General features: G+C 40.9%; 1 protein-coding gene across 2 annotated transcripts; it reads right to left on the minus strand.

Moving 5' to 3' along the window:
* Positions 1 to 1,028: 1,028 nt before the first annotated feature.
* LOC116207032 (extensin-like) lies at positions 1,029 to 6,824 on the minus strand. 2 transcript variants are annotated; one of them, XM_031539878.1, is made up of 2 exons: positions 5,782 to 6,818; positions 1,029 to 3,257 (listed from the first exon to the last, which is right to left on the minus strand). In XM_031539878.1, exon 2 carries the CDS (start codon positions 3,206 to 3,208, stop codon positions 2,150 to 2,152), a length of 1,059 nt encoding a protein of 352 aa, XP_031395738.1. In that variant the 5' UTR covers positions 3,209 to 3,257; positions 5,782 to 6,818; the 3' UTR covers positions 1,029 to 2,149. The 2 variants fall into 2 exon arrangements, 1 of the variants encoding a protein (XP_031395738.1); XR_004156845.1 differs by lacking the exon at positions 1,029 to 3,257 and adding an exon at positions 3,264 to 3,855 and having other exon boundaries at positions 5,782 to 6,824.
* Between the last annotated feature and the right edge of the window lie 17,152 nt (positions 6,825 to 23,976).

Genomic DNA, 23,976 nt, shown 5'->3' on the forward strand with positions numbered 1-23,976 from the left:
TTTGCCCTTGCAAGCATTACAAGTGAACTTCCCCTATTGTCTAAGAAAAGAAAATGCGGGACTGCTCCGTGAATAAACAACTGATGTTGCCCCTGTACGAATGTTAGACGGGGATGCCCCGGTCTTCATTTGTTAAACTGGCCCGTGGCAGGCTCCTGGTGGGATATCCCCGATCGTTTCTTGTTGTTCTTACGGCGTGTGCCTCTCGGAGGGTACACGCTGTTGGAGTTGTCGGATGTTCGAGAAAGACGGTCGCATTGATGCTGAGTGATTCGCTCGATTGTCCTCGTCTTCGGCTTCGTAGGGGGGGTACCTCATGGTCGGACCCTTTTCCGATCAAAGTAAAAGGGTGAAGGGCCCGATAGAGTTCTCGATGAGGTGTGAACCCGCGCATCGCTCTTTGCTTGCGACCGGCATGTCCCTGTGAAATACGACAAAGGAAGTGATGGATCAGGCGATTATGCGGTGGAATGTGTGGTAAGAAATGTGGAGCGGACCCATGGGAAATCCCTTCGTCCATCGCGTGGCCCATGGGTGCCACTCATGGGGGTCATTCGTTCCCGGAAAACTAGTTATCACCACACTGGAGTGGTTAGGAGGTGGCCGGGGGCGGCATGAGTGTACTTTCCTCCGACACGGGTAGGTAAATGCAGCCGTCCTAGAGACCGAGGAGCCGGGTCCCACGGGGACATGCGAATCGAACAGGTTCGAAAGAACCAATAGGGCGTCCTGAGAACTGTCCTAATGCCCCTTTCTAGTCAGGAGTCCGTCTGGGAATGCATTCAGATATACGTAAAGAGCGAGTTTAGGGGAGGAATGTGTGTTTGCAAGGCGCATGGTTCCCCTTCTGTTGGTTAATATCCACCGCGGTGGGTGGGTCGGCATCTCAAAAGCGCAGCTCGGAATAACACAAGCCACTGTGTCGGTTGGTTGCATGTGAGTGGAACCTAGCAATGAAAATAATTATTTTCAGCGGGCGAAAGTGCTTGAAATAAATGAGGAGAAAGAATGTACAGATGCGACGATTTCAAAAACATGCGAAGATATTTTCATTAAGATCGACATTTGCGTTACAACAACAAAAAAATCCTCTTCCGCCGTGCGGCTTATAGTTTCGACTGCACGTAGGGAACGTTTTATGTAGGTAGTCTCATGGGAAAATCAGCTTTTCCTCTTCGACCTTGTCCTTGCCGCTAGGGCAAATGCCGATTAGATTGATAGCCGCATCAGAATTTGATTCATGGTCAGGGAGGGGGTTGGCTTGGACATTTGGCGGCTTGACTTCATTGAAAGAGAGTTGGTTCTTCTCAATCATCTCCTGCAATTTGCCCCGAAGGGTGTAACAATCGTCCGTAGTGTGCCCCGGGGCACCCATGTGGTATTCACAACGGAGATTCTGATCTTGATTCGCGGGATTGAACTGAGGATGAGGGGCCACGGGTCTAATTTCCTTCTCTGCCAGAAGTTGGCGATAGACTTGTGACTGGGGAATCGGCAAAGGCGGGTATTGCAGACGTGGCCTGGCCTGCCCTCCTTGTCGAGGTTGCAAGGTTGGGGCTTGTTGAGCCGTTGGTGGAGCTCCTAAAGCTAGGGGCCCATTTGGAGATGCCCAATGAGAGGTAGTCGCGTAATTATAACCATATGGTTGCGGGGCTCGTGGCGGAGGGTAAGCTAATAGCGCCGAGTAGTTAATCGGCGGGGCCGGGTATTGCTGCTGGTACGGCATGGGTGTTTGGCGTCCAAGGCTGACGGCATTAACGGACGCGTCTCTGCCCTTTTTGTTACTCGTTGGTGATGGCGCAGTAGTGGCATTCTTTGGTGACTGCCTCTCCTTTCCAGTCGGTCCTTCTATCTTCCCAAGCTTGATGCCTATGTCAAGCTTCTTCCCAGCGTCGATCAGACTGGAGAATGAGGAAGTATGGGCCAATAGGTGCAAGTAGTAGGCCCCTGTGAGAGTGGAGTGGAATAACTGGATTTGTTGCGCTTCACTGATCGGGGGGACATGCTTCGCCGCTCTAGCCCGCCACTTCACTGCGTAGGCCTCGAAGCTCTGGTCATCGGCCATCTCCATTGTACTGAGCTCCAACAGGGTCGGGGGCGTCTCTGCACAGTGCTTGTACTGGTCGATGAATTTACCCGATAGGTCCGCTCATGTAGGGATATCCGCGGCTTTCAGTGACATGTACCAGTCAAGAGCCGCTCCCGCCAAACTGTCCCAGAACGTGTGGATGACGAACTCTTCGTAGTCCCAGTACTGCAACATCTTTCCCCTGTAGTGACGGAGATGGTGACGAGGGTCGGTCGTGCCATGGTACCTTTGGAATTCAGGCACCTTAATCTTCGGGGGTAGCCGCATGCCCGGGAAAAGAATCCAATCGCCATCGCCGGCATCGAGGCGAGATCCACCTGATTGTAGGGCCTTGATGTTCTCTTCCATCTTCTTCAATCTCTGCTCCTGCTCGACCTCCGTCTCTAGGAGACAATTTGTTAGTGGAGCTGCGAAGGCCGCCTGAGTTGGCGTGTTTGGTTCAGAGACAGGGATATTTACGGGAGGTGGTGCTGGGTAGGAGAAGTTGATATGGGGTTGTGGAGCTTGGAATGTGAGAGGCTTGGATGTATAAACGGGAGCGTGGAGGTTTGGTACCGGGAAGACCATCGGCGGAGGAGCTACGTAAACAGGAGCCGGAACCGATATGGACATCGGCGGCGGTACAAGAGTGGTCGGATCCGACGGTGGAGGAGGAATGACCGCCGAGAGAGTCACCGATGGCGGAGGGACATTGGCCGGGTGACACGTCGGTGCGTGTATTGTAGGTGCTTCAACACCTTCCGGAGCATGGGTCGGCGGGACCCAAGGGTTAGGGTCGACCGTTGGCTCGTACCCCGGAGGCGGAGTAGAGTTTGAGGAGGCGCGGTTTGGGCCCTTGAGCAAGGCCATGAGCTCGGCCATGTCAGCAGCCATCTGGTTGATCGTACCCCTCAATGTGGTGATGTCGCCTTCCAATGTGACGATGCGGGCACCATCAGTGGAGGTGGATGGTGCTCGAGTTTCCGGCGATGGGACTGGTGGTGGAACTACTCCCGAGTGTGTCGGAGGCGCGCCCGCAAGGGTTGGTGGTAGCGGTGCATGAGTCATGAGCGGCTGAGAATAGACCGGCGTTGGTGGAGTGCTTTCCTCGAAACTAGCGGGTTGGTTGTTTTGCGCCATCCTCAATTGCCGACGAGTGGGATAACGATGTGGCGCCAGTTATGGTTACCTGCGTCCCACAAGTTTGTAAGTTGCAACGCAAGCGAATTCTGCTAATTATATAAATGTACATAACAAATATAGAGAGATGTGGTGTACGAGATGCATGAATTTTAAAAGCTAACGCCGTCATTCGCATTGATTCCCGGGGTTCGAAAATAAATGTAATTTTGAAAAACAAGCCCTAAATCGATCTTCCACCGCGCTCGGGGCGCGAGCAACCACCTCCATGGAAAGCACCGGTTCCAGGCAAGGCCTGGTGAAGACTATCCTAAGGTGCATGTGAAGGCTTCCACAAGCCCTCTTCCTAGACCTCTCCAGGGAGGTGTTCGCTCAAGCGAGCTCCTGATCGTGTCTCTGTAGCTTGGTGCGGGCCCGGGAGAGCTCCCTCCAAAAGTCACGGTTAGTCAGTGAATTCCTCATCTTTCTTAGCAACTTAACGGCGAAGGTGATCGATCCTGATGTTGGTGAAAATACCATGATGGTTGTGCCTGGAGTAAGGGATATCCTGGCAAGTGTGTCGATCTTGGTTTGCGGAGACTCGGTGGGATCCTCGTACGCTGACAGACTTTGTCGAGATGCGAATCAAGAGACCGAGTGTGGCATCCCTTACCAAGATGAAAGGAAGATCAACTTAAGACTCATCAATGCGAATGACATCCTAATTTTAAAAATTTACATGATGCATGTTTACGAAAATGTAAATGTCCACGGCTTAATTCATGTTACAAGTTATGTGTACAACGCTCTTGAAAAAGAAAAAGATTCAAATTGGCACGCAGGCCGACTCGATGGACTGTTATCGGCGTCGGGTTAAAGGCTTGCATGGAGGTATAGCACGATGCATGGTTCGGTGCTACAGGGACCGTGCTATCTATGGATGGGGGCTCCCGACTCAAGGGTGTGAATTCCTTGAAATCGAGCGAGGATCTTTGGGGGCCGGTTCGGTGGCATAGCCGACTCGATCCGTTCCCTTACTCGGAACCTCTGACTAACCTAGCTTCCTATTTTAGCGCCCGTGGGATTTCGGACAAGGCACCTAAAGCTAGCATGATATGCAATGCATGCGTGAAATAAATGTGCGTAAGTAGATAAGCGGTAAACGACGGAAAGCGGTAAATAAACAAGCAAGCAAGCAAACGGGATTGAGCCCGAACCCTCTAGATGTCCCCAGTGGAGTCGCCAAGCTGTGCGCACCCGAATTTCGTCTCGTCGGGGCACGCGTGCGCGCGCCTATGCAACGCGGCTTGGGAGTGTCCACCTTCCTGGGGACGCGCGACGGACGCACGTGAGAAGGAGTCGCCACTTGCCATTTTACGACCCGAAGGTCGAGGGCCGGCAAGTTACCCGGGTCTAGGGGTACGGGGAACAGCATATGGTCTGCGAAACCAGAGGTTCCGAATTCGGGGATTCTGTTACATGCGAGCCTATATCTCGCATGCCCTATTGGTACTCTAACTTGTCTAAGCTTGCCATTTTAATTTAATTACCGCTTAATTAAGTTCCGCTCATCTTACGCGTTTTGACACCGTAAATTCGAAGGAACACTCCGACCGTCCACTCTCCGACCGGGATTCTTACATGAATAAATGTACAACATAAATCCTTACTTTGTTCTCTCAAATAAATAGAATACAAATTACAACAATTGAGTCCCGGTCGGTTCGTGTTCGGTTATTATTCCACTCGTGGCTCACCGCATGGTTTGAGTAACCGAAACCGAAATTAAAGCAACGCGGGCTCAGTGAGCCGGGGGTCGGGTCCAACCGAGCCAACGGATGGCGAAAGAATCACGTGACTCTCTTGATAGCCGTAGGATCGGTCGAGCTCCCGGGTCATGTCCGGCCGCGACTTACTTACTCGATCCGAGTCGTCTTCCACATAGACACTACTAGGAACGCAGCAGTAAGTCGAAACAGGACCCGATTCCGCACTCGGGTTGCGTGCGCTAGGTGTGTGGGGGCGTTGGACCCCGTGATTGACAAAAGAGGGTGTTGGACCCTGTGTATATCGTATTCCTAGGGATCCGGGCTCGACTTGCAATAAATAAATAGAAAACAGAAAGTTGTGTCTTTTAATGTCGTGTTTACGTGATTAACCGATTCGTGCGGGATTTCGATCAAAGTGAATCTAATTATTCACATGTGCATATAAACAATCAAAATCAGTCACGGCGGAATTTAATTTGTCAATTTTAAGTCCGAATAATTAATTAAACCAATTTTTGATGTATTTAATCGATTTAATTCTCTTAAAGTCGAGTGAACATGAGATTGGTTCGTGTGAATTCGTTCTTGCTTCAAACAAGCGGTTTTAATGTCGAGTAATTAAAAACGTTCAAATTCGTGCTTTCGTCGGTTTAATTAAAACACAATTATTTATTTATTTTTTATTGTTCCATTTTTCCTATTTCCCAATTTTTGAATTTTTGAATATATTTTTTTTTAAACACGACAATCACAAATTATCACCGCAATTATCGAATTTATTCATAAATTGAGTCCTACGCATGCCACTAAGTCGGAATAATATACCTAGTCTCGGTTTAAGTCGGAAACAGTGCGGTTGGACCGGATTGGAGGCGGTCTGAACAGTGCAGACCGGCTGGACGGGAGCTGGGCCGAGCGGACGAGTGCTGGGCCGGGCGCGGCGAACTGGGCCGAACGCGCGGGTAATGGGCCGCGAAGGGAATTGGGCCGCAGGAGGGAGCAGCTGGGCCACGATGGGCCGAATGAGCCGGACTGCTCGCTGGACCGAATGGGCCGCTGCTGGCTGGGCTGGACCCCTGCTGAACCGGGCTGAACGGCTGCCGCTGGGCCGGACCGAATGGCTGGGCTGCCGGGCGGTTGGGCGGCTACCTGTGTTCGCCCGGAGAGGAGGAACCGGCGGTTAGCAAAAAAAAAAATAACGAAACAGAGGAGGAGGGGTTCGGTTCGGGGCGGCCGAGCGACTCGGGTGGCGGCGAAAGGCGAACTGGAGGCCGGACGAGGAGCCAAGGGAGCCGAGGCGAGGGAGAGCGGGAGAGCTCCGGGCTGGGGAGTCCGGACGAGCCGAGGGCGAAGTCGGTGAGAGATCCGAAGGTCGCGGGTGAGCTGGGGGCGAAGAAATCAAGAGGAAGAGAGGGCGTGAGGGAGCCGAGAGATTCGAGGTTGAACTGAGGGAGTCGTTCCGTGGGCGAGTTGCGGGTTTCGGATCCGAGAGAGAACGTCGAATGTGTGAGATGGGCGTCCGAGCTGGGGGAAATTCCGGAAAATCGAGCTCGGAGGTTTCCAGCCGTGGGTGAGCTGAGGGAAAGCGTGAGCTGTGGGAAAAATTTCTTCGTGTCTGAGTCCCCCGAATTTTTCGTGTGAGCTTCGGTTTTGTCCCGAAAAAAAAACGAGAGAGAGAGAGAGAGAGAGAGAGAGAGAGAGTCGGCGTTTGCGTGTCGGAAATCGTTGGCGTGTGCAGAAAAGTCGCGTGCGCAGAGGAGTTGGCGTGCGGCAGGCTCGGGTCGGATCGCAGCAGGCTCGGTTCCGACTCTGTCAAGAGGAAGAAGAAAAGGAAAAGGAAAAGCAAGAAAAAAGGAAGAAGAAGAACAGGAAAGAAAATGATGAAAGAGGAGCAGCGGTCAGAAGTCAGTGACTTCTGACCGTTGCTTTTTTTTTTTTTTTCGAATTACAAAATCGACGCGCGTATAAATTTAAAATCTCGTCTTCTTGATCGGACGTCGGAAAAATAATTCGAGACCGGCATAACGCTCCGAAAAATTTGATGATCGATATTACGCGATAAAATTATTTTCAATCTCGAATTTTGTCCCTAATTTAGAAAATTGACGTCGATGTACGCGAAATTCGTAAACGTCCCAAATAGTATTATTTTGAAAAATCATAAATTTGGTACTAGATTAGGAAAATGTGCTATCTCCGAAAAGTAGTGAATACTAAGGTAATTAATCGAAAATACTTCCCTCACGGGTGGCAAAAACGACGATTCTGCCCCTCTGAAGCCGGTGGACCAAAATTGGGTGCTGACAGACGCTTATATTTTATTTTGTTAGTATTTACTCTTCTTATACCATATCTTGTAAAAAAATGAAATCGTTAATTTGAAAAAATACATCTTTTATAGTAGTAATCACATCTTTTTAAAGTTCAGGAAAATTACAATATAAAATTTCATCATAAATTATCAAAATAAAACCAAATATACTGATGTACATCTGTGCAAGGCCCAAGCGAGGAAAAATGTATTTAAATAGAACAACTACAACGGGTAGTGTCAATCAATTCAATCATTTTTTTTCTGAATAAAAATGATGGACAGTAGTGATGAAATCTCAATGTTTGGGCTCTCGTATTAAACCGCGAACATATCAGATGAATTGAACAACCAGCGTAAGTACTGATCCGTTAGCATAGCATTACAAAATGCATAGTCTAATTCACAGAAATCTGTCTCCCAAGTCCAAGCAAATATTATATTTCTAATAAATATTTTGACAAAAATGCATAGAAAGGATCCAAACCTAGGACCTTAAAATTACGAGACCATTGAAGTAAGTTTGGAACCATTAAACCATCCTTTTTTTTTTTTCTCATCCATGCAATGCTTACGCCTACGCCTTGTTATTTGATAATGGCACCTGGGATTATATTGCGAGATAGCTTTTGAAGGGTACAGTAGGACAAATTGCAGAAGATTAATTGTGTGCGACATAAATATATGTAGAAGTACTTACATAAAAGCTCTACATATTTGAACACAAAAGAATATAGGGAAAGCAAATTTTCTCATTGAGCTTCCGTTGAGTTCAGTGAATTTTCGACTTAGTTCTCGCATAATATATTGCAATAAAGTGAAGTTTTCATATTCTTACACTGCATAGGATGGGTGTAAGTCTATAATGTACAGCAAAGCTTTATATTGACTGCATGATATAGTAATTTATTATTTCAAAAATATAACTTAAAAGATTATAAAAGAAGGGGGGAAAAAAACTTACACAACACTGCTCATCCCGAAGGCATAATTTTCAAACCTAACTTTCATTTAACATCCTGCACATAGCACAAGTCACCTTCTAGTGTGTATATATGCATATCATATTGCATATTAGTCCTGTGTTGTCAACTGAAAGGATTTCTTTTAGTATGTTGGCGACTACGTGTGTATTGTCTTAGTCGGATCATGCTTCCTAGCTACTAGTGAAGCTGTATAATTGAAATTTGCCAGAGATCTCCTCGAGTTTCATCGTCGTACGTTTCGCACCTTAAAACGTCTCCAATCACCTGCTGGAAATTGGGGGAGAATTAGGATAGTCTCAATTTTCCTCTTCAACACTTAAAGTTAGTGGTTGTACTAATTAAAGAGAGAGTTGATAAATTAATTCACCGAAAAAAGAGAGTTGATATTAAAAAAAAAAAACGTATTTCAATAGGTCTTTATATAAGATCTCGGTAATCTGATAGGGCGGGTGATTATGGCGGGTTCGATGCTGCAGGCCAGGCTTCATCCTTGGGTCGAGGCTTGCTCGTTGTGTGGACCGAACTGGGATTTCGTATTCCCCCGTCTCTTTTGAGACTAATTAACCATACGATTTCCTATTTAATTAGATCTAGCATTTCAATGGAGATCCTCCAATTTTAAGATAATAAATGTTATTATTTTGTTGAAAACAATTTTTTTTCTTAAAAAAAAAAATTGTGAATCTTTGCTTTTGTCGACATGAGTTTGTGGGTAGAGAGCATCCTCGGAGATTGGGCATGAGAGGCTCATAAACTTGAGCGAAGCAGGCCCATCTAATATGGATTATGTTTCAGGCCCAATAAGGAAACCTTTTTCTTTCCCTCAGTTAAAGAAAGAGTCCTCATTGAAGATTTACATCAAATCAAACTACTATATTTGAGGAAAAGACTTTAAACGGTCTTATCTCGCAATAATGTGATAAGAAATAATCGGATATATTGTAACACTTAAGAACGATTATAGTAAATATTGGAGTGATTAACACACTTTTTTTTGTGTTGCAATATGATTAATACTTTCTTATATCACGTAATACGATAAAATCACTGAAAAATTTCTCATATTTGAGAGAGAGTAGATAAGAGAACGTTTATGTACATGGAAATCAATGATTAAACTCAAAAATTGTAATCGTTCCTTCTTTATTTTCAAATGTATGTTTTATTGATCTTGGTGTAACTAACGTATCGCGAACGCATATCCTATTGCTGAACCAATCGCCTTGTTGAACCAAAAATAAATAAATAAATAAGAAAGAAGCTTGATAAGAATCATGTCTTCGCCTCTTCATGACATGATATAACTTTATTTTCTCCAAATGGGCCCATATGGTCTCATTCGAATTTGAATTACCTAACGATGATTTCTAATAAATATATAAAAGATTCCAAGTACATCACTCACTCACTCAAACACCCAATTCGCGCATAGTATATGTAGCCAGGCATAAATTAGTTTCAAGTGCAACCCTCCATGATTGAGAAGAACCCCACCTAAAAAAGGAAATTGACCACCCACCAACACATAAACCACAAACTCACATTGTGAATAATTTTGAAAGTGGAATTGACACTCTCCAAACTTATCTCCATCTATAAAAGTTTCTCGACTTTTATATAAAAAATTTCACAAAAGACTGATCTAATTGCAAAACTTTCAGTCGCCAGATGCAATAAATGCACATACGTTTTGGATAAAATGGCAAAAAGTTATTTCTGTAGCCCCTTGCAAATGGCACATGACGTACGTACTACCGTATATGAAAAATGTATGAATTAATGGGCAGTGAATTGCCTTACTATGATCGAATATAATTTGGTCTATATCTTCATAGGAATCATGAAGGGGCCAAAAACATGGTGATGCGGCAGAGTGATACCAAATGTTTAATTTGGATCCCCTTTAAAGCTTTGGAGGGACAAGATTCTTGAAGGGAATCGTATCTAATCATTGCAGAATGACTGGAACTGAGCATGCTGACTATAATTATATTTCAATATATGTACATGTATATATATATATATGTATGTATAATTTGCTTAATGTATATGACTTAGAATAAGAATAATGAAATATATGAAAGAGGATTCTCCTTGCCTATGACGCATACAAAAATGAAAAAACCACCGAGGTTTGTAGGTAGCCTACTGGGACGAAATTCATGAAATTAATTTGTTGTAAGATTCGGAGAAAAATAAATATACATATTAATATTATTTATTTTATCGTTAAGTATATTAATATATTATTTTATGATATTATTATTGCAAAATTCTCACTTGGGCATTTACTGACTTGATCCCATCAGCAACCTAAAAGTTTAAGCTGATAGATTTGTTGGACTCAAATCTCATATAAGCCTGTAATTTCTTTTTCAATTTTCTCATGTGCTACAACATATTTCAATACCTGCCCTCATGTGGCAACGTGTGATCCGACACTTGCCACGTGCCATTAAACACTCACCCTCAACAGCTTCCCATGAGCCGAGTATCCTCTTCCATGCTCGAGTAAAGGGGACAAATACCAAACTAAGCTTGAGCTCCACAGTCGGGCCTAAACTAAAGGTACACCTTTAACTACCACGAAATTGGACCGGATCGCTCTCAGATCTAACATGAGGCGCACTCTTGGCTGCATCGAAACAAAATTTGGCACGGTGTGAGCTCACATATGTGTGCGAAAGCGTTACCCACTCTAATACCGTGTAAAATTTTCACTTAGGCCTACACGGACTTGAACCCACTACAACCCAAAAGTTTAAATTGATAGGTTATTAAACCCAAGCCTCATATAAGCTTGTGATTTGTTTCTCAATTTTTCCGTGTGTGTCTACATATTTCAGCAATTTTTTACTCCATTGTTAAGCAACATATTTACTGTTGTATTATTTTATAATATTATTATTTACTTCATCGTTAAGAAATTTATTTTCCTGATAGAAATAGCAATGTGAATACATTTATTGTTTTCGTTCATTTATTCATCTAAAGTCTAATAAAATGTATTAGAACTAAAATGAATATCTAGAGTTGGGTCCAACGTTTGATTGGAAGCCCTAGCTAGGTTTCAATTGCTCGCTTTGTAACTGCAATCCTTCTAAAACAAAAAACTATGGTTATAATTTGGAAAGTCTGAGCAGGGCTCGCTTGAATATAAAAGAGTTCATGCAAACTAATTCCACTAAACCCTAGCGTCTTAGTGGTGGGCTGCATCGCATAAGGGTGGCCAAATCGGCCAAAGCTACTATACCCCAAGCGGGTGTATAGCCCACAACTCCAAATAAACTATTTTTATAGAAAAAATATGATTTGATGTATTATTAGACCATCTACAATGGAGTCTCTGCTGCTTATGTGGTAGCGGTGGGGACGTCCTCATTTCCCCCCCCATTGTATGGGGAAAATAAATGGGGACCGTCCCTACTGCGGCAGACTATTCTTAGAGCATCCTTCACAAGCATATTCTTCCCTTTTTCCACCAAAATGGATCCCAATCAGTTCAATTTGAACGATTTTCTCAAATACATGCAAAATTCCAACTTTCCTCCAATTGTCCAAATATCCAAATCAGACTTTTCAAATGCCAACTTCCCCCGAAATCTTTCATCAAGTTCCATAGCAATGCTAGTCCTATTTTTTAAAAAAACATTTTAAATTTGTTAAAATTAATTTTCGGACTCGAAATAATTTTTAAATTTAATTTTGAATTTAGTTAATTTTTAAAAATTTAATTTTGAATAAAAATATTTTTTGTTGAATCCAAAAAATAATTAATTAATTCAATTTTAATTAATTAATTTTATTTTATTCAAAAAATTTAAAAACATAAATTAATCCGAAATCCAATTTCTAATATATTATCTTGTGGGTCCATTTGGAATGGGGATGTGAGCTCTTGCATTGTGGAATGAGTCTCCATTTATTTTAGGTTCTCATTCTTGCTTATATGGCAATAAAGTGGATTCTCTAAGACGAAATTCATGGATGGAGGAAAACATGAGAGGGCCCCATCCATGCATGCTTGATGAGATCACACCCAGGCCCAGTTGACAGTATATATGTTGTCCAATCGCGCATAGAAGAAAGAGGAATATTTTGATGCTCTGACACACTTGTTCGTCCCATTTATAGAAAATTTCATTAAAAAATATTATTGAATTATGAGTCTGAAAATTATCAAAACTTAGTGTAATTGTTGTTGTCTATATATTTTGGCCATTTGATTTTTTTTTGGTAGTAATTTTTCGGTGTAAACTCTGATATCCGAAAGTTCAATTAGGTCTCGACTAATCCAGTCGAACCAGATCAGTCTAGTAAGGGATAAACTTCTCCCAAATGATTATATTTGTGCCCATTACATTTGGTCTGCTACATACTCCAAATTTAGTAAATGCATGCATAACTTTCAGAGGCACAGACAGCAGTTTCTCTAGCCAGCACAAATATGATCAAACTGGAAATCTTAATTCGCGTACTTTGGGCGACCACTTTTTTTTTTCTTTTCCTGCAGAGGATAATGACTTAGTTGATGTTTGATAAATTAAGTGATTAAAATTTAAGTACTTAATTAGTTAAATATATATATATATATATATAGGAAGAGTACATGAATGATAAGGATGAGAAAATGTTTTGTAAGGAGAAGAAAGCAAAAATAAATAAAAAATGACTTATTTCATTAAATCAAAAAATTTTGCTTACTCGTCAAGTGGTTTTTGACTCAATCACTAAGTAGGTAAGACCATTATCTTTCATCTTTCTCTTTCTCTCTTATTAAATTGTCCATACAACTAACTTATAACTAACTTTTAAGTATTTATTTAATTAACTCGTAAACCAACACAACTTATTATCAAAAATAAGATTGCCAAATGCCAACGACTCGCCTACGCTTTCCACTTGCATGTATATTTTATCAATGACATCGGGTATATATATTATATTTATATGAATAGTAATATTTTTCTAATTAGTTATTCCTCTTTTAAATTCAGGATTTTATTAATATGACTCTGTGTCACCGTAACACATTTAATACTTTCAATTCAAGCGTTTAGTACTTTAGTTCAAGTGTTTAGTATTTATAATAGTCGTAATAAGTATATGTGTTTTTACTTCTACTTTCAATTTAAGTGTTTAGTATTTTATATAATCCATCGCAAATAGAAAAAGTACTAAATACTTTAACTCAAATATTTGGTGTGTTTTGTTTTAGAGTTAAGTATAGTTGAATTTTAATTTTAATTGGATTGAAATGATTGTATTGTGAAATTATGAGAAAAAGTGTGAAAAAGTAATAAATAGTTGAGAGAATTTAGTATTAAAAATTGAATTGAATGGATAAAAAAATTGAAGAAAAATGAAAAAGTAATAATTATGTTATTGACTTTTGTTGTATAGTGAAAATAGTTAAAGTTAGAGTTAAAATTTTAAAAATCGATCCTAAAATCAAATGGATTGTAAACATTTGAACTAAAGTACTAAATATATCACGATCACACGGAGCCATATTATAATTTTTTCCAAATTCAATAGTGATATCATTATTCTATTGCATCACCATAAAAAATCATATCCCATTAAGATATGATATGGAGGGCAACACATATGAGACAAAGGATTGGCTTAAGGACAGAGGCCCAGCCTACATGATATGATCAGACCCTGGGAGCAACAATTCGAGAATTGTAATCAAGAGGAATTAAGCAAACATTTTTATATCTTTTTCTATTTTTATTTCTCGGATAACACTAGGCGTTCTCAACGTATTTGTTAGAACTAATTTCATCTTAACATGGACTCGATATGCCGCGAGGCGCTTTTTATAATTTTCAAATACCTACATTAACCGTGATGTTGGCCCTTTTGTTGGTTTGTGGTTCTTTTTTTTTTGGGGGGGTAGAAAAGGTACTTCATTAAAATAAGCTAAGTCGCACTAAGCATCAACTTTTGTACAAATAGAGCGGGGGCAAGTAGTGCCCATAACATACGCTAATAGCTAGTCATACACCTCAGGAGGAGGAATATCAAAATACAAAATGTCCCCAGCCGGGGAGATATAGATTCTAGTGCTATTCGAAGCGAGACGAGCAAGCTAGTCAGCTACCATACTTGCTTCCCGGTAGATGTGCTGCATCCTAAGCCATTCGAAACGGCCCATGAGTATCCTGCAATTAGAGATTATAGGCATTAGGGATAGATTGTCATGATTCATCCCGGAAACTAGATCACATATTACCTTAGCATCTAATTCCATGAGTAGGAATTGAATGCCACTATTGAGGGCCATAATAAGTCCATCCCTGAGTGCCCAGCCTTCGACTAGGAGGCTATCACAAGAGCCTAGAGTCCTGCTAAACCCATTGATCCAACCCCCGAGATGGTTATGAAAGACACATCCCGCCCCCTATTTCCTGGATAGCTTCTCACTGACCCATCAGTTTTGAGCTTTATCCAATGCTCGGGAAGCGGTGACCACTTATCTTGGATGGTGGTGATAGATTTAGTGGTAGCATGCTTCATGGAAGCAAAGTATTCTGCAGATAGTTCGAGACACTTGCGATAGAGCAAAGTGGTGTTGGGTTGGTAACCCTCGAAGATGCGCTTGTTCCTCTGTTTCCAAAGGGACCGAAGAGCATAGGGGAACACAATCTTCCATAAAATGCTCAAGGAGTGAAGCTCATAGGCCTCACAATTGAGTTTGAGCCGTTCGTCGAAAGGAAGGACAAAAGTGCCCTTCTTAGAAGGAGGAATCCCCAAGGAGGACCAAAGATTCGTAGTTGAGGCACATTCCCGAAGGATGTGTAGAATGGATTCTTCAGGAGCCCCACACCAGAAGCATTTGGGGGAGGTCGAGATACCTCTTGAGCAGAGGTGCTCTACAGTTGGGGGTTTATGAAGAGAGGCCAGCCATAAGAATGTTTGGATTCGAGGCTGAGCAAGAACCTTCCAAATCCATATCAAATCTTTGGAGATGCGGGTCTTGTTCTGCCCACAGATAATGGTATAGGATGAAATGGTCGAATAATGATCATTTGGAGAGAATTCCAAATAGGATTGTCCTCTCCTGATTCACCAAAAAAAGTACGAGGAACACTGCAGAGGATCTCATGAATAAAGCTTGGTAAGTGAAAAGAGAGATCCGAGAAGTTCCAAGAACCATCCGAATTCAGAAAGTGAGAGACAATGAAATCAATATCAACTCTGTTTAGCAGCCCATGGACATGGGCTCCGAGTGTGGTATTGCCGGCACAATAGTCATTCTAAAAATTTATGTTACCCAGTTCATGCCCATAGAAGTAACAAGATTACCAACGTCAATGGCAGCCCGGTTGAGGGAGTTAGCTGCACTGACTGAGACTCTCTCATAGATTTATGCTGCGTTTGCTTTCATAGTAGAATTTTAAAATCAGATTTTTATTTTGAAAAAGAGTGGTATAAATGGAACTCACCCTTTGACTTTGTATGAATTATTTTGTTTTGTTGTGGAAAAAAGTGGTATAAATAGGATCCACTCTTTGAATTTGTATGATTTATTTTATTTTGTTTTGGTATAATTAAATTAGAATTGTAATTCTAAAATTTTATCCACAAACCAAACAAGCTCTTACCTTTTGCGGAGGACTTTGGACCAGGGCCTATTGTCCTCTCTCAATCCCCAAGCCAGCCCTCCTAAGAGGGCAAGATTTTGTCCTTCAGCTCTTGGTACATCAAGACCGCCTTCTCCTTTCGGGAGGGTGATCTGGTGCCAACCTACTAAATGGACTTTTTTTTTCCTTTCCTTTCTATGGTACCTCAAATAAAGTTCCCACTAAGACGATCAAGAATGCTGCAAATGGTTTGAGGAAGAAGGTGCTAGGAAAAATTCACAGGTCTACTTTGGACTCGGCCCATCCGCAATCCAAAAGTTTAAGCTAATGGGTTATTAGACTATTGTCTCATATAAACCTATGGATTTTTTCTCAACTTTTCCATATGGGACTATCTCTAAAACCTCTACTCACTATTCTCCATATAGGAAAGAAACCGTCCCAACAATTCTCCTCATTCTCGACTATGTGGAGGACTTTGAGTCGGGCTTCCACTTCCGGACTCGAATACCAATTGTTACGCCCTTCATTAGCCACGAGTTTCACACTCGGGCCTTGGTGTGGTGTGAGTTTCCACGCATAGCGTGTGCACTTCTCTAGAATCGTTACCTTGGACTCTGATACCACTTGTTAGGAAAAATTCACAGGTCTACTTTGGACACGGCCCATCCACAATCCAAAAGCTTAAACTAAAGGGTTGTTAGACCATTGTCTCATATAAACCTATGGATTTCCTCTCAACTTTTTCATGTGGGATTATCTCTAACATCTACAATCATCATTCTCTATATAAGAGAGAAACCGTCCCAACAGAAGGATACACTGCGTAATATGGGATGGGGTTGAAGAAAGGACAGACTTAGCCAAGACTACCCTACCAGCTAAAGAAAGTAAGCTAGCCTTCCATCTTGAGAGCTTTTTCTTAAAGGAATCGACCGGAAAATTAAAGGAAGCAAATGAGGCTGCAGACATATCCGTAGGGAACCTAGGATATTTTCCGTGGGAAGGGGCTTCAGCGAGGCCGAGAGTGTTCAAGACACGAGACTTATTCCAAGGAGATGTGTTTCCAGAGAAAATAATCCGAGACTTGGAAACATCGATCGACTTCATGTTCAATAAGAAGCAAGCGGATTTCCATGGCAAGGATAAAGAGATAAGGAGAGAGAGGATCACCTTGGTGAATCCCATGGAAAGGAAAGAACTGACTAAGTTTTCCACCATCAAACAGAACATTTTTTACCAGGAAATGCATTTCATAACGAGCAGAAAGAAAGTATCAGGGAATTTAAAGAAACGGAGAGCATTATGTATGAAATCCCATTTAATACGATCGAAAGCTTTTTCAAGGTCTAGCTTTATAATCATGATCCCTTTCCAGCCTTGCTTATTTTTGAGGGCTGGGTGAGCTTCACAAAGAAGCACCACATTATCAGAGACTCGTTGACCTGGAATAAGGCTCGACTGGAAAGGGGATATAAAATCATTGAGGAAGGGATGGAGATGCCCAACGAGCATTGTTCTGATGATCTTATAAGCCGTGTTGCAAAGGCTTTTCGGCCGGAATTGGGAGATGGTCTCCCGGGCGTCACATTTAGGAATAAGTGATAAGAAGGTATCATTAACGCCCTCAGGAAGATGTATTCCTTCAAAAAAAATTCTAGCATATGAAAGAATCAATGGTCCAGCCATATTCCAATATTTTTGAAAGAAGATGGGATGAAGACCATCGTGTCCTGGGGCCTTACGAGGCTTGAGAGATTTGAGAGCCCCTAACACCTCTAGGTCAAAGATGGGGCTGCTCAGTGCCTCAAAGGCAGCTTGCGCTATATTCCTCCAGGACATACCTCGGCTGCATATATTTTGGTACACAAAACTTTAAACTGCATCCAATGCAGCCTCCAAGCATGAGATTCTTTAATTAGCAAAAAAAAAAAAAGTTATAAATATTGAAGCAGCAAATTAAAAAAAAAACAACAACAACAATAATAATAATAATAAAAGTGCACGCATAACAAGATTATACAAACTACATATTAAATCGTTGCAACTTTGAGTTGCTTTATGATGTAATATAAAAACCACCTCGCACGATCAGACACCCTGAATTCGTACAATCATTGCTGTTGATGAACATGACGGAGCCAAAATATATAAAGCCCGGGGACAAGGGCGGACCTAATGTTTCGAGCATAAAAGAAAAAAAGATCTTTGAGATGACGAATATTCAGACAATTTATTAGTGAAATCAGGAGATGCATAATTCAATAAAAGATCAATAATTTAACCAACGTGGATTGGTTCAAACGGTTCGATACTTGTTTTAAGTAAAGTATCGGACTCGAGTCTTTATGAATGCAGAAAATTCATGCTATGAAAGATTTACCCGTTAGTGGACTGATTTGACTTGATTAAATTAATTGGGACCAATTAGATTCCCGAATATCAAAATTTATAAATAATTTAAGAGTGACTGCTCTGCACAGTTCCGCCCAAGAGTTGCTTCTGGTGGATGATCAGACACATATACTCATGTAAGGTGTGCGCATCATATATTTCTAGATTTAGTGCGAAAATGGAGCACCCAGGAATCGAAATATATATAGAAATTGTTTTTTTAATAAATTGAAAAAAAATGAAAGTGGGGCTATATATATGGTTTGGGAGTAGGGTTGTCGGATTGATATAGGGGGCGGTGGCTGGTGGCTGATCATCGGCAGCCGATCAGATTCTGATTCTGATTCTGCCAAATTGACACACAGCCTGTAGTTTTTAAATATTGTCTCTCTAAATTAATTCTTTCCTCCCACACTTAAAAATTTCGTCACCTCGTTGGATCCTATTCATGCAGAATGTACTATATCAATTTTATAATTAGATGGATCCGCAGTACGGGGAGAAAGAGAGGGAGATGATATTCGAATGGCTCCCGCCCGTCAGGTTGTGGTGTGGCTGCCTTACCCGTGTCGGGTCTTAGGTCATTCATTAGTTTTGCCATGAAAAGGTGCCGATAGGAGACTCGGTGCTGCGGCATATGTGTCTTCCTCTTAGAACTTTATGGATCCTAATAAATTCGATTATCATTCCCAATTCCTCTGCCCATCTCTTATCTCGTTCTAATTTATCTATTATTTAATAAAAATTTTCATTAGATAATAGTATAAGATAATTCATCTGTAACAGCAACCATTTTTCTTAATCAAACTTTCTTATATAAACAAATAATCAAAATCTCTACTACTTTCAACCTCCAAGGGAAATATTGTGAATTAAAAAGTTTTAAAAAACTCACTATATTTCTAAATATCTCATGCATTATCTCTTCAATTACTCATTTTAAAAAAACTAACAAATTCTAAAGAGATTGAAAAAGTCAGAAAAAAAAAAACCACAAAGGCGTGTGGAGCAATCACACATGCATGAAAACACATGCAAGAGGATTAGTATATGTACAACATAAAAAACGGATGATGCAAGTCTCTCTCTTTTTTTCTTTTTTTGAAATCACAAGGTGTTTTAAGCTTAGTCGTATTAAAACTAATCCTCAATATCGACTTTACCATGGCTGCAAGATGCTTCTGGTGGGTGTTCAACCTTAGAACCTCAGTTAAAATCCGCTCACGTACTCAATAATTATATACATGTGAGGGTCATGCGTCCACACACTAGGGAAAACAGTTCTTGGATTTTTCTTGAATTATGAGACAATATATGTATATTGATTTATTTATTATGCGTGATGGAACTTATTGATTGGAAACGATCATCATCATCATTTCCAAGTGCAGATGCATGAAAGAATCTCATCTCAGAAAGCCATCAGAGAGTGAAAAGATAAAAAGATGATTATTGAGACATCGCTGAGCTCATCGATCGAGGGGAAACTTTTTCTCCATGTGCATAATCATATCTAAACTCTTCCCAATTCATCATGGACCAATTCATTTTTCCCTTTTATTTTTTTCTTTCTCCCGAAAACCAAATTTTCTACGATCTCCGTACATAATCCCGATTCCAGTTGTTTTGATAGTTAAACGTGCTCAAATGTTCGATCCATTGATTTTAAGTGACTGTATATATGTAACTATGACGATTGGGATACTTTTTGTAAAATGGATCGAGCTTTCTTCTAGTGCAAAAATTAAAATGGAGATAAGGTATATATGCGGGAAAAAAAAAGAGAGATAAGTCCATCTCTATTCTTACATATGACATATAATTTGGCACATAATATATCTAGAGATTTTTTTTCTTTTTATCTTTTCCCTTTTATTTTTTTTAACTGTAAGGGATTTGATCTAATAATTAAGGAAGACTTCATGTATCAATTCGATCGTAGATTCGAAATCCCTTAGAGTCACTAGAGCACATTTGATATGATTATCCACTTCGCATGCAATTAAGGGATTCATGAGTCCCGAGAAATTAGTCGGGCGAAATTTAGACATCTCAGGTCAGCAAAATTTTTTATCACTCTCTCTCGAGATGTGAGACATATACATCATTAAAATAGTTATCGGTATTAATTCTGATCATGGATATGATTGATGTCGCTACATTTAGCAAGTTACTGACACTAGATAGAGAAGATCTGGTTCGTATATACACATCGATACTTTTGCTTACTCCTGGATTTATAGTACTGAGAATTGTATGAAACTACATGTGATATGGATTGGATCAAATCAAACTTCGCGAGTTGATCATCCAAATTCTTAATTTGTTAGTTGTATTAAATTCTCATTAGGCTCATACAAGTTTGGGTCAATTTTCACCGAAAAGCTTAAATTGTTAGATGGTGATACCAAAATTTCATATAAACTAAATTATTTCTCTTTATTTGTCTGATATGAGATTCAACAACTAATCTCGAGCCGGATTCCTCTTCCACGAGAAATCGTGGAAGAGGAATTACACGAGATGCACTTTGACTGCACTTGACACCGGGCCTGGCGTGGTGCATGTGAACGCGCATGGACATGTGAAACTGTGGCACTAGTGCCATATTGAACTTGCATTGAGCCCATACGAGTTTAAACTCATTTCTACCTAAAAACTCAAGTTGTTTGGTGGTGATACACAAGTCTCATATAAGTCCAATTCTTTCACTTGATTTGTCCGATGTGAAATTCCTTTTGATCCCCAACGGTTGATGTGGTGTATGATTAGAGTGATGTTATACCACCGAGGCCTGGCAAGCTGGTGGCAAGGCTTGGAACAATTGTTTTGAATGTCCCGAGTTCGAGTTTCCTCCCATGTAACTGCAGTTCTCTTAAGACAAAAATTTTATACGTAGCCAGGAATACCTATATGGGAGTACACGAACCGAGAGAGCTCATGTAAGTTGTCTACTCAGTGGAGGGCCATGCCCTGTAAGGATAATTATGTCCGGTAAAACTTTGGGGTCCGTGGAGGGTGTGAACTGTCCACTTAAAAAAAACTTCCTATTTTTTTGTAAACTAAAAAAAATGATTAGGGTGATATCATAGTCTAAGCCAGCCTGTTTGATCCCCGTTGGACCAACCAAGCATTCTATTCATTTTGCAAGAATTACTTCACAAGAATTTCCAATAGTATATAATGCAAGAAAAGAAGCGTATTCATTTACCATTTTAGTTAGTCCTAGTTTGTGCTACCTGATATTCGAAAGTTTAATCAGACTCTATTCATTTAGGTTTAAGTTTAGTTAACCAACTAAGAAATAAAGTTCTCCCAATTATTGGTCTACTCTATTCATAAGGAGACCTTAATTAAAGGAAAGAGGTGAAGAGGGGTTGAATCACCCGAATCAATTCGCATTTGTAACTAGTGATAAGTTTGTCAAACAAGCGACGCTAATATTTTTTTTTGTATAAAATGAACTATTTCATAAAATATGTATTTTTTTTTGTGCAAATATGTAATGATTATTGGTTTAATGGACTGAATTGAGAATCCCCACATTCTCGGTTTTTACTGGGGTCCATGGTGACTTGTTGCAAGAAGATAGTTGATCGGAATTATTGGTTCTAAGAAAGCTTGCTACAATTGTAGTGTGCTCACTCGATGTGTTTATCACATTTATCTCCCTTTGGAATTTGCTTGGAGAATCAACCCATGTATCATGCTTTTGTCATTTTTATTTGAGTATATTTTCCTGATATTTGTTTTTATAATGGATCGATTTATAAATAATCCTAATTATCAATTGAGGAAAAAAAATTGTGTAATGATTATTTAATTCAATAATATTTTTTTACCATAATTTTAGTTGATCTTATATTTCTGATTTTGGATAGAGAAATTGGCTTTGTCTGTAGCGTATGCGCATGACATAAGGTTTAGAAGAAGAAAGTAGGGCTGGATAGGTTCCTCTTTTCACTTCAAAAAAGACAACTGAGGGCCCCACAATGGGCCTCACCTCCCCGTGCCCAAAAGAAATCTCAACCGTCCAATGTTGTAAAATTCTATTGGGCCTATAAGCGATTGGGCTCATTTCCAATTCAAAAACTCGAGCTAATAGATTGTAGTACATAATCTCTTATAAACTCATTAGATTCTTCTTAGTTTTTCTGTGTGGGATTTCTTACGCTCAACACCTGTCCTCACGTGGTAACGTGTGGCTTTGACATTCACCTACACATGCCACGTGAACTAGAACAACCCGCTCTCAAGAACAAATTACGAGCTGGGACTGGACTTCCATGCTCGGGAGGAGAGGGGACGACAATTGACAATAAGGCCACGCTTGGGCCGGACTAAAATGAAGCAGGTTTCTCTCCGCACTCAGATTTCAAAGAGACCACAAGCTCCACACTCAGGCTAAACATGGGCGCACTTTGGCTACCCATCGATGAAGAGATATTTTAAATGGCTGGATATGAACCCACAAACATGCGCGCGTAAGCATTACCTGCTCTGATACCATGTAAAATTCTACTGGGCCTATAAGCGATTGGGTCCATCTTCAATCCAAAAGCTCGAGCTAATATATTGTAATACCCAATCTCTTATAAACCCATTAGATTATTCTTAGTTTTTCCGTGTGGGATTTCTTTCGCTCAACACCTGCCTTCACGTGACAACGTGTGGCTTTGACATTCACCTACACGTGCCACGTGGACTAGAACAACCCGCCCTCAAGAACTAACTACGAGTCGGGACTGGACTTTCATGCTCGAGAGGAGGGGGGACGACAATTGACAATAAGGCCACGCTTGGGCTGGACTAAGATGAGACAAATTTCTCTCCGCACTCAGATTTCAAAGAGACCACGAGCTCCACACCCGGGCTAAACATGGGCGCACTTTGGCTGCCCATCGACGAAGAGATATTTCAAATGGTTGGATGTGAACCCACACACATACATCACATGATTATTCGCTTTGATGACCTATTAGTACTTGCCCTGATGGATCTCGGCCATGCTCGGAATCTCAAAAAGGGATAGAAGCATAGGTTCCAAATGATTGGTGGTTACAAGAAATTAAAGGTGCATGGTATTAAAGTGTTAGAAAGGTAGATATTGAAAGTGCGATAATGTAAGTGCGATGAAAGTAAAGTACCAGAAAGAAAAGATAGAAAAAGTGTAATGCAATTGATAGTTGTGCCGAAGGGGATTACAATGAACTTCGAATCACGTATTTTTAGGCGTTTACATCAAACTCTAAGAAATATATTCAAATCGGATACGCTTATAAACATGGGATCGACATCTTATTCAAAAGAGAAACAACTACCTAGATAATCTAAACCTAACCAACGAAATATTATAATCGCTAGAAATATCTGATTTATTCTAATTAACCAAAATACAAAAGATATCAAGAATATTGAATGCTTGCCACCTAAGTTAACTCGGCTACCATGGAAATTTCTTCACCAAGCATATGCACCTTCCACTTCTTCCCTTAAAGAAAGGCTGCACATTAGTATGATTTACTGCCACTGAACAAAGATCCCACGTCCAAGCCGTCGACTAGTTCTCCATCATAAACTCAAAATTCGCCTCCGTTATTAATGACTCATTTGGTTTATTAATGAGATTTTAAAATCAAATTTTAAATTTGAAAAAGTCACATCCAATTGACCGTTTGAAGTCACTGGTGGACCCCACACCCCCTCCTCGATTGACTGTTTGACTGTTAGAGAAATC

This window comes from Punica granatum, chromosome 5, assembly GCF_007655135.1.
Source record: "Punica granatum isolate Tunisia-2019 chromosome 5, ASM765513v2, whole genome shotgun sequence".
NCBI lineage: Eukaryota > Viridiplantae > Streptophyta > Magnoliopsida > Myrtales > Lythraceae > Punica > Punica granatum.

Excerpts from the sequence above, each read along its gene's own strand:
- LOC116207032 (XM_031539878.1), bottom strand. The coding sequence starts at position 3,208 with ATGGCGCAAAACAACCAACCCGCTAGTTTCGAGGAAAGCACTCCACCA.